A 12,452-nucleotide genomic window follows, 5' to 3' on the forward strand; every position below is an offset into this window, starting at 1 on the left:
TCGGTTTGAAATGTGTTTCCTCTGAGGATCTACTGTATATCTATGGGACTCACAGTGGGAAAACCAGACAGTATATCAGATAGGTACACTGGCATTCGAGGTCATCATCAGTAATTTGCTTCACGGTGAGAACAAATAAGAAAAACCTCACTCACGAGGAAAATAATGGAAAACTGACCGACACAGGTGAGGTGAAAGGCAAAAATATCAGGCTGATTGGGCACCAAGGAAGACAGACTGGGTCAAAGGTCATAGAAAAGCTGTCAACCTGTCACTGCTGTGGCCAATCAATGTCTAAACTTCATGTGTTTCACCTCACATGTAGTTACAGTTTCATGAGAAATATGTTACGATGTGAATCCCCCCCCCCCCCAGCCTGCCTCCTGTGGGACGTCGTCTTTCATTATTTGCATTATCGTCATCATTATCAGCATCTCTTCTCATCTCAGCATTGCAATGTCACATCTCGCCTTGCTGCTAAAACCACCATTTCCCACAGGATTAATAATGTAGCTGCCTGTCTGTCATTCAAGTGCTGAGAAGTAAACTCCTTTCTGCTGGCATCTCAACACCCAACAGCAGAAAATACCAGGGGATGATGTGGAAGGAACTCATTAGTGAGTGGCATTTAAGATGCAATCCAGTAACACGAACAGGGGATTTATAAAATCAACAGAGAATGATTGACAGGTTCTAAACTGGTGGAGTTTTTCCTTTCTCTCCAGTGACTGTGTTAGCCAAACAACCATAAACTCTGCTACGAGGGATTAATGATGTAACGGAAATTACAAATCTATATTTGGTGACACTTAATGGCCATCTCCTGGCAACAGGCACAAGAACCCCTTAGGTGAACAAGTTGTCCGGGGTGCGCAGTAAACAATATTATAGCAAATGTACAGCCACAGCTAAGAGATGTGAGGTGCCTTGCAGAAGTATTCAGACCCCTTGGCGTTTTGCCTATTTTGTTGCTTTACAACCTGGAATTGAAATGGATTTTTGGGGGGGGGGGGTTTAATGTGATGGACCTACACAAAATAATCAAAATTGGTAAAGCGAAATGAAAAACTACGCTACGAAAGCCCCTACATAAAATCTGGTGCTACAATTAACTTCAGAAGTCACAAAATGAATTCAATAAAGTCGTCCTGTGTGCAATCTAAGTTTCACATGATCTAACGGAGCACCATCAAGTCCATTGTTACAAAATGTAACATTAATCAGAGACCAAAGACAACCCTGCAGCTCCGCAGGGGAGATTAGAGGATCTGTAGGACCACTTTAGGGAGGTGGCCAGAAAGATAGAAAAAGATAAGAAAACTTGTTTGGAGTCTCCCCCATGCATGTTTTTACAATAGATGACAGAAAACACTACACCTTTTCTTATTTAAAAACCCATTAGTGCTTTTCTTTTTACTGCAGCACACTTTAAGCAAATCTCTTGCAGTTCTTATGGATTTTCAGTAGAAATACAAGGATTTATTAAAAAGGAGCAGGCCATTTTCACCTGACTTTTATCCAGATTGTTCATCCTCATGTATCAGGTATTGTTGTGTTTGCTGCTATAGAAGACAAAGATCAGCATAGTTTACAGTACATTTGGTCCTCCTCTGGTCAGCTCAGAATAGGATTTGCAAGATAAAGGTTGATAACGTATATTCATTGAATCAGAATTTTGTATTTCTATAGGTATTTGAAAGTTAAAACATGAATCCCTTGACTTTTTTGTAAAATAATAAAAGAAAATCCCCCATTTTTCATAACAGAGATACATTTTTCAAGTATCCAATCATTATTCCTATGAATTACTGATTTTAGGATTGAAATTAAAATTACAATAAAACCCCATTACTACAGCCCAATGTAAGATACTATCTTACATTGACAGCTCTCTGTGGTAGTTATTGTGGCTAGACTATCACTTCACTGCTGTTTTTTTTAATTTATTTTTTATTCATATTTGTAGTCTTTATTCCTGTTGTGTATTGGTGTCGTTTAAGCAACTGGATACCCACATTTCCTTTGGGATGAATAAAGTTATCTATCCATCTATCAAACAACATCTCCTCAACATAGGATTAGGGCTGCCACGATTATTTGGAGTAATTGTTGACGCTGATGCTGAAAATGCCTCAAAATCAATATTTTAAATCGAAGCACGTTTTGGTTTTCTTTAAAATGTGTTTTTTGTCCTTGCAGCTGCGACATACGTCCATAAAGCTGAAAAGTTGTCCGTCTGCTACCTCAGAAATTCCACTGAATACGTGTTTAAAGGGAAACGTTGCAGGTCTTCTTCCATGCTGCAGCACACATAGATCCACCCTGCTCAGAACACACGCACCGACAAAGTCCAATCATTACGTTCGGGCCGATTTAAGAAGGATTTGATTCATTGTCAGAACAAAAATATCAAAAATGTTTTTGAAGATTATTACCAACCCTGCCTCTAACCTGTCAACTAGTTGATAGATTAATCGATAGACAATAGTTAGATGTCGTCATTGTCAGTGCAGCCCTATGTAGGATACAAGCATACATGTATGTACTGTCTCGTTTTGTATGTATTCGTGGATTTTGTCAAATACCTTGACGGGTTTCTTGCGCGATGACTCAGCCTCGTTGTTCTCGGCCTCCTCGTGCTCCTTGCTACCTTGGGGCAGGTTGGAGTAGTTGGCCAGGCTGCTGAGAAGAGACGACACCATGGGGCTGGTGTCCATCTCCTCCTGCAGAAATACACACACACACACACACGCGCGAGGGCTGGGGTCAGTGTTTTCATCAGGCTTTTGAAGGAAATGCAATGCATCTCAGCCAGCCAGGTGAACCAGGTACTGTAACATTTATTCATTCTTACCTGTATTGATTTGAAGTGTTCTTAAGTGTTTTTCAGGTGCTGTACTACACTGATTTTGCAATTTCAAACCCATCTGGACAATGTAAATTTGAGCAGAGTTGTGGCAAATTGCCCCGCTGAAGTTCTTTCCTGTAGCAGTGTGATATCTGCTCGCATTAACCTGAGAATCCAACGTGCCCTTCACTCAGTAATTACCCTCATTACTATATGTCAGAGCCCCTATTCAATCACTGAATTATGACACAGAGAGTGTAACCTGCTTCTTATGATCAGGCCTGATTGTGTGCGTTAACAAATCAACGCGTGTGTGCAGAACAGTGGACTGTACCTCAAACAAGGCCATGTTCTTGCCGTCATACTGCTGGCTCTTCTCTGCGGCAGCATCACTGCTGTTGATGAAGGGGCTGCTCTCCTTGGGAATACTGTCACCTGGAAGCAGAAACACACACACACACACCACTTTTAGACTGGACTGAAATAGAGAAAACCAGCAGAGCGCCTAATGCACAAACCAGACATGAGCTTCTTCGTGTCAAAATAACACTTTTAACTCATTGTCGAAGCAAAGAAATACACACGGACTGAAAGCTCCAACTGGAGGAGGTCTGCCGGGAGAGGAGGGGAGGCTTTTTGTCTCCACAAAGCGCTCACAGTCAGAAAAGCAGAGGAACAGAACCATAACTAATGGAGTGTGCATTCACAATATGTGCAGCGCTATATATTCCATATGGCCAGAGGAAGAACACAAACTGGAACATCTCAATCAGTTCTTCTGACAAACAAGTAGATCACAGGTTTGAACACTAACGCAGAGAAATGACAGGGAATGTTTTTCACCCAAGAAAACACAGAACAGTGGAAACAGTGTGATGTTATTTCGGTGACCGCTTGCTGCAGGCGTCATGACTCCATCCAGAAACATCCGTCCACAAGTTCACAGTATCAGGCACGAGGCAAATCTCCAAAACAAACGAGATGGGAAGGACTGTGTCTGACTCTTGGGAGAGAACATTGACAAGCTCATTGATTTCCAATTGAGGTCTGAAAATTGACCACAAACGTCTCACAGGGTGACTGCTCCACTACTACTATTACTATAGGAGCCCTCCAGCAAGAAAACCAGTTTATTGTGAAGAAGCCACAGGAATTCACAAGTAGTCCTATAGCTTTATTAGTTAAGGTTGATAGATGTTGGGCCATTGAACTATTGGACATTTTAAACAGGTATTTGTTTAGCTTAACTAGCTAATGAGTTAGGACTTCAGGTGTTTCTTGTTATATACATTATTTAGGTAAGAAACATATTTGCCTGTGCTGCTGATAGAATTACAACCGCATAATTGTGGTTCTACATTAGACACCTGTAGAAAAAGATCTCAAGGTTGGATCTCTACAGAACAGTTTCTTTTTTGTTTTGCCATATATTGAAGGGTAGGTAGTTCTGAAACACATTTACAGCATATTGAACCCCTAATGGGCTTCCTTCATTAATTCCCTGTGTTACTAAATAAACTTAACTGCCAAAGTGAAGAAAATATAGGAAATTATATTAGCTTACTAGCATTATCCAAATAATCTTTCACAGCTCCTATGCAGAGCAGAAACAGGAATTGTGGTGGGTAACAACACTAATAACCGGTATTTAACAAAGCTATGATATGTACCTCCATAGTAAGCTTATGTGCACATAACTAATTAGTAACACGTGCACAGCACCTTGCCTCACCGTACGGCGCATGACGGTGGCTCAGTGCAATAACACTGATTGTTATTACTAACAAACCCATCAGGATTTAGACCCAATTGAAAGCTTACAACAGACCATTTTCACCTAAATTGGTAGTGAACTACTTCTCCATCTCATGTCTAACGCACAGACCATTTATTACTCACTTTCTTGTCCGCACACAATCAACAGCCAGACATTCAAGTCCCAAAGTCAAACTATTAAGATTCGTTCTCTCTGCGTGCCGTGTGACCTTGGCTGCACATGATTGGTGGAGCAAACGTCGATCAATAAAATAACCAATCAGAGACATAGAGACATAAAACCGCGCTGCCTTCAGATACCGCGTCCTTCTTGACACCAATTATGGCTCTGGGTACATAGAGGTATGTGGGCACTAATAAGGGAGCCACAGCGTCATGGGGGACATGGAAGCTGGGCTCAATTGTCAGCAGGTGCATTTCATTATTGTGGAGACAACATGGAGCAGGTTGAAGAGAAGCTATTTAAAATGTCAGGAAAAAGTGAGGTCTTCAGTATTTAGTTTTGTCCAAACAGCAGTTCAAAAGCTGCAGATACTATAATATAATAGTTACTATAATATGAAACAACAAATCATCATCACATACGCATACCTGGAAATTATAAATATTCAGATTTGCTAACTCTGCCTAAATGCATTCATATGGTCTTATTCATTAAGCATTTAACACGTGTAAATGTTCTCAATAGCACGTGCATAAAACGAAGTTGTGATTCATCAGACGTATGTGTCTTTCAAAATGGCTGGTTTACCTGTTCAAGACGATATACATTGATGCCGAAATGGCAGTAAAAGTGGTCAGAAACGTTCATTTATGTACAAATTCGCTCTTCCCATAATTTACAGCTAAGGCCTATTGTGAATTGGGACGCGATGATTTGTCATTGTTGCACCAAGACAGAGCTGGAGAACAATGGTTCAACATGTGCAGTCATCCGTGTTGATTGTAGACCTGTGTCTGGTTATTCTACACCTCACTGTTTTCTGCATTAAGCTTTAATAAGTCTTCGTACTTGAACTGCTTCCCGACCAGACGTTTGCTCGACTTGTCTGGAAAAATAATTGAATTCAGAATCCCTTTGTTCCCCAAGTACAATGAAGGTCTTGGTGGCAAAAGGCTGCACAAAGTAAGCTGTCATATTTACGCCTTCCCCTTTCGAGCGTCTCTTGAGGGAGACAGCAGATTGCTTTCCCTCTGGCTCTCCGTCCCGTCTTGGACCGAGCACACCAAGACCGAGTTATTTATAGCCGGGTTGCTGCAGCCATGTGCCATGACGTCGGGGCACCGCTACGGAGACACAGCGATGGGGCCACTCAGACGGGGACACTGAGACAAGGGGGGGGGGGGGGGGGGGGGGGGGGGCGTGCATGGAGACACAGGCACGAAAAGAGCACAAAGACGGAAGCTGGCAGAGGAGAGGTTGATACAAAGAGATGGAGAGCAAGAGAATGAGGGTGCGGATGAGAAGATGGAAAGCGACACAGATAGATGGGGCGAGAGCGAATAGTGACAAGGAGAGAGATATGGGCTCAGACAGACAAAGACGAGGCGGCCAGACCTGAAATGGGAACCCGCAGAGGGAGAGAGGGAAGAGAGAGGCACACTGTAAAATGTAAAAGCTTCTGCAGCACTTAAGGTTGAGCTCACTTTGACCTGCAGGTTAAAACGTACACAGGCGGTAAAAGGGAAGCTCCTGCAGAGGGTTTTCAGAACACACGTATTATTTAGTTGGTTGTTTAAAACTATCTTTACCTCTTCAGACCATGTGAGGATCGTACGCCTCTACGATAGTGCTAGATGCATCTGTGTGAATTAGTATCAGGCTTGTTGTGCAGGGCAGAGGAGATAAATATCCATGAGCACAGAGGGAGATGTACAGTATGCGATAATGTATGCCTTTAAACACACACACAACACTGAAACCACTCGCTAGAGGCTGCTTTGTTACTATATTTATCCCCTCGTCCTACTTCAAAGCACTTCATCAGATTTACATCAACTTAATGCAGTGCAGTACTACGTCGATGACTTGGAATATTGCTCGGCAGTAGATAACGGATTCACATTTGGTACATCTGGTTCTCCCAATGGGGAGATTTTCTGCTTTTCTCTTTTTAATCATTGTAAAGTACTGTTGGGGGGGTTTTGGACAGTTGGTCGCAGAAAACAAGCAATTTCAAGGTGTAAACTCTTAAGAATTGTAGACATTTTATAGACAAAATGACAAATTAATGCATTTATCAAGCAATTCACAGATGAATCCATAATGTTATTGTTTGTGCAGCCTGACATGTATGCAGTCCACCTTAGTACAAATGAGCAATCATGGATCGCAGGATAAATGAGCTTTGAATGTTCCTCATACCAAATCTGTTTTTATGCACTGTACGACTGGAATAAACAAATACAATTTCACTGACTGATATTTTTTGCATTTGTGATTGTTTAAAAAAGTGAGCTTGTGTGTGTGGTGATTGTTTCATGTGACCAACTTGTCTTGTGTGTTGTCTTCTTAAATCTCTGTAAGAAAAGAGATCTCATTAAGGAATACAGTTGAACTAACTAACTAACTAAATAACTAACTAACTAAGGAACAAATACAGATACCTTTGCATCAAGTAATTTATCATTTACATCAAATGGTTATATTAATACATTTGAGGTAGCGGTGGGAGTTGTGACTGCTAAATATGTTGGCATGAATCAGCAGACTAACAGTAAAATGTGACCGGTTAAAATGGCCGTGTTGTACACCTGCATGGATCCGATTGGACGTTACTAGTCAGCTGATAGTCAAACAGCTGACGGATGTGGTGAAGCATCAGTGAAACAGCTGACACACGCACATGCTTTGGCTGAACTTCAACTACGCTCCACTGCTTAACATATTAGTCAGATTTGTAAAACAACACTTGGAGTGAATAGTGTTTCAAGGATCACACAGACACTGTTGTACATCTGAAGGGCTAATGCCCAGAGACAACTTCTCTATCCCATCACTTATCTCGCCACGGCCCATTTCTCCTCACCGGCTAATAATTAAAACTCCACCATCAAAGGAATGATAGATAGCCCCGTTTTGGAAAAATGACAGTGTCGAAAAGAGTTTTGCTCGGACCGCATCGCCCAAGCAGCTTATCCTCCTTCAATCTGATGGGATCCGTCCAACAATGGCTCTCGCTATCAAAGCTTCTCCCTATCTATGGTCAGAATCCAGAGCTTTACCGCTCACTGAGCATGCGATCGTCTTCCAAATCCTCTGCAAAACAAAAACACTGAATCTACAGACTTCTCTCATCCTCTTGTCCTCGACTTTTTACAGTTTGTTGTGAATATGCTGAAACTCGTACTCGATGCACTTTATAACCTAGTTGATCAAATGAAAGGATGTGCTCTACTACATGGCTTTATTTATAGTACCTGTGCACACTGGATTTTATACTCAAAATGAATTGCAAAGAGACCTTGTTTGTAGCGTGGGAGGGAAAATGCATGTCGATCATTATTTTCAATGCCGTCATGGTGACGTTCAGCTCACTGCGCTGACTGTCTGACAGAAAAGACCAACCAGCATTGACAGTGGAGCTGAGATAGTTATTCTATTAAATTCATTTGATCACACACGTTTTGTGGCTCAAGCTTCTTGAATTTGAGGATTTGCATCTTTTCTCTGTTTGCATTGCAATCTATAGATCTGACCTCGGGCTCATGGAAATATTGATGGGCAATTGGGCATCTTTCACCATTATGACATCGTATTGACTAAATGTTTAATTGATTACTCGCCAAATAGCCAACAAACTATTATTTTCATTATGGATAAACCTATTGAATTTCTTCTTGATCAATTGTTTGGTTAATAAAATGCCAGAAAACAGTGAAAGGTGCCATCTTCAAATATTTTGTTCTATCCGGTGACCAACACTCGAAGGTCATACGATATTTACCATCACATTAGACAAAGAGAGTGGTTGGAAATACACAAACACAAATATACAGTATATATATATATATATCCACTATATATTGATTTACATAATAGGTTCAGATGCATTTTCTGTCAGTCAATTGTTTCAGCTCTAATCAATAAAAAAACAGAGTTTATGATGGCTGCTTATTTAGTGCATAGTTATGCGACTACTCTTCTATCTTCAGAGTGACTTCAGAGGGAGGATTGGAAAACAAAATTCAATATATAAATGTGATAAATATATTTAAAAAATATAGTTGCTATTGTTTAGATTATGGTGTAATTAATAGCCTCCTAGTCAGGTGTATTTGCAGTATTTCATGTTTTTTGTTACAATGCACAATATGAAATATTTAATATATTTAGTCATTTGGTGTGAATTATATTTCATAAATGGGTAAAACACTTCAGTATGGTCCTACATTGTGTTTGACGTGTCAGCCCACAAGTCACTTTCTCACATGTTCTGTAATCCACATAAATGATCTGCTTCCTATTACCTGTGACTTTGCGCTACAACCAGGAGTCACGACACTTCCAGCGTCTGAGAGTAAATACAACTTCTACTACAAATGAGTGGAGGTCTGGTCCGCTGCTCCCACTTGGACAATTCACAGTTTTCCAGCAGATCTTTGAACAGAGCTGGTGAGAGCTATACGACTTTGTTTTATTGATCCACCTTGTGCGACGGCTGGGTGGCGACAGGCCCAGTTATTGCTCTCTCTCTTTACACTTACAGTCTTGTTGTGCTCTGTGTCGAGCTGCCATACTGCTCTTTCCCTCAGCGGACCGACTTCAAGGGGAAAAGCCAAAGTGCTAGATGTTGATTCTTGAGGAGGTGACTCAGCTCAGGGACCACTTGTTGATTTGGCGTGTGTGTGTTTATACATGAGATGGAGCATATGCTCGGCCCAGACCTTGCTGACGGTGTTGTGCAGCAGCAGAAAAACAAACGTGGCCTTATTCTGGGCAGAGACGGCTGGATTTCAGCCATTTCATGTACAAATAGGGACAAATAAAATATAACTGAAAAAAAGTTGTCTTTTTATACACATCCAAAATGTATTCACAGCTACTTCATGTATGAAAGTAAATATAGACGATCCTCTTGGCTGTTAGTCAGACTCACAGTGGAGTAAACAGTGAGTACATGTGCTCGCAGAGACATTTCATTTGTATCCGGAGAGAAATGCTTTATCTGGTGGAAGAGTGAGGAATTTAAATGGAATTGGTGGGCTGGAAACAAACAATTAAGAAAAGACAGAGTTGGATTTTCTGGCTGCGTTCCCCGCCATTGTTCCTTGGTGCATCGCCAAATCCGAGCAGGTCATGAGTTCATTTACTGATTCTCTCGTCTCCTCCGAACGTCACCACAGTAACACATTAATTCATGTCTGGCAATCAATAGCAGAGGTGTCTCTCCCCCTCTCTCTCCCCCCCCCCCCTCTCTCCCTCCCCCCCCCCCCCCCTCTCTGCTGACATAGCACGGGGATGTTGGGTGGAGTCAGGTGAAGGATTAAGGTCAGTTTAATCTAAATTCCAGACAAATCAGGATTGACGGTGATTTAATATGTACCCAAACATATCCATGTGAAAAATTGACCTACATGTAACAGCTTTCCGTTACAAGACTTTATATTATAAAATTAAATGTATGACGTAAAGATAAAAGGATGGGCGATATGCTTGAAATCTAATAGTACGATCTACCACATTTAAACTGATAAATCAACTTTCTGTTCTCCTCATTTTAATTGTGAATATATTGTCTCACTGCTCTTTAATATCTAACACGTATTCAGTCTTCATGCTCCATCTATATGTAGTAGATGTTCACAATGTATGTATCCAAGTTTTAAAGTTACTACGCATCTGTTCATGTATTTCTGCTGCCGTGGTAAAACTCATCTTATCTTATTTTAAACAGTCAAAGTGTGCAGCTTTTTCTTAACTATTGAAATATTGTTCAATACATTTTCACAAAATGGCTTAAACATGCGCATCAGACATTCCAGAAGCCCAAGATAACGTCTTCAAATCTTTTGTTTTGTCCAAGTCAGATTCTCAAAAATATAAAATGTACAATGATACAAAAAAATAATTGAAGACAGAAGAGGTTTTTGTGCATTCTTGTTTGATAAGTGACTAAAACAAATAGTTGATGATCAAAAGAGTTGCTGATGAACTGTAGTTTAGTTTAGTTTTGAATCACAATTTTCTCAGATTTCTTCCTGGACTACAAACGTCTGATCATAACATTACGGTTCAATAAAGGTCAAAGATGATAAATGATCATAAAACAAATAATGATACTATTGCCCAGCCATAGACTTATAAATGAGTTTAACCTTTCCAATCGATTGAAAATATACTGCCTTCATCATCAAAGTCAGAAAAACGGTTTAAAGTCATGATAATACCACTTTTGCCAGGTTTATGTCACAAGCATAGATCATGTTCTCCATCAGCTGTAGACGTCTATTTATAACGAGGTAGAAGAAGTGAGAAAGTACCTGCTTTTAAAAATACTGCATTTACAAGTGATGTACATGCTTTCAAAAGCACAAACATAATGTGGAGAGGAAAATATAGCAACAGCATATGGTTACATGCCCACATCTGCCCCCACACACTGTCATAAATAGATATTCTCTCACCCTCTCTCCTTCCTATCATGGCTCCAGCACCACATCAGAGACACAACAGCCTTGTATAACGGGATCTCATGCTCTGCGTTTTCTCTCTCGTTCTCCCACTCTACCCAATCTCACTCTCTTTATTCTTCTGCTCTGCCTCTGCGGCTCTCATATTATGTGTTTTTATGGTTATATTTATGTGGGGGACACGTATAAAATGCCCTTTCTTTTTTTCTTTTCTCCTCGTTGGTGCTGCAGGGACAGGACCGGCGTCCCTGAATCAGTATTCAGGCTGGTGCTTTAGCTCGATATGAATTTTAATGCAGCCTTGCTTCACAGTGTGCGACTTTGACACAGTCCCTTCTCTTCAGCCCCTCAACGTCTCCAGCAGAGATCCTCGCGCCTGGTTGGCTCCTGAGCTGGCGGCAGCGGATTGGCTGAGAGCAGAGGGAGGCAGGAGAGGATGCCCGTGCATGCACATGAGAGTGCATAGCAGCTCTTAGCATGTTGACCGGGCCTCCACACATGTCACGGTCTGATGATGAATGTGTAGGTTTGGACCAATTTCCCCTCGCTGCCACTGCCTCGCCTCTAGCTGTGCACGTCAGGATTAATTTTGGTTTAATGGCAGGCCCCTGCTACGTCTTCCCAGCAGCACCCTCTCTATCTGGCATCAGGCGCTGAAGGTAATTGTGCACAGGAGGAGACTGACAGGCAAATAAAACTAAGCCATCCCTCCCCTCTTTATTTGTTTATCTGTGCAACAACCGGCTGACCGGAGGAATATCGCGAAGATACGCAGACGTCGCTGGATGGTGACAACTGCCAGACTACGAAAAGATGCAGAGAAAAGGCAGATTGAGAATTGTATTCACTGTAAATCATAAGGACCCTTTCTTTCATGAGGCCTTATCGTTCTATGACAGAATTCAATTTATTCCCCTGCTTCTGTTTTCACATTATCGTGGAATACCGTCCAATAATCTTGAGCGCTAATATTTGGTAGATAAGAATCTTCTTCCATTTGACACGAAAACACAGATTACAAAACATATTAGTGTCCTTGTTAAAGAGTCTTGAATTTCTATACATCAGATAAGAAGGAATAGAGAGCTGGCAGGCATATAGACAGTCTCTGCTAGACTGTAAAAAAATCATTTTAGATAATAGAACTGCCCTTAAAGATAGACTTTTATCTGTTGCACCAAGGGAAGTAATTTCC

At 41.1% G+C, this 12,452-nt stretch overlaps 1 protein-coding gene across 1 annotated transcript in view; it reads right to left on the reverse strand.

Moving 5' to 3' along the window:
* Positions 1–12,452, reverse strand: part of slc12a5a (solute carrier family 12 member 5a) — a gene marked incomplete at both ends in the record, with an annotated part of 91,158 nt that overhangs the window by 41,430 nt on the left and 37,276 nt on the right. Inside the window, 2 exons of the mRNA XM_079186133.1 lie at positions 2,586–2,723; positions 3,183–3,276. Coding sequence (XP_079042259.1) covers positions 2,586–2,723; positions 3,183–3,276 — 232 coding nt within the window. The remainder of the gene's footprint in view (positions 1–2,585; positions 2,724–3,182; positions 3,277–12,452) is intronic.

This window comes from Pholis gunnellus, assembly GCF_910591455.1.
Source record: "Pholis gunnellus genome assembly, chromosome: 3".
Classification (NCBI taxonomy): domain Eukaryota; kingdom Metazoa; phylum Chordata; class Actinopteri; order Perciformes; family Pholidae; genus Pholis; species Pholis gunnellus.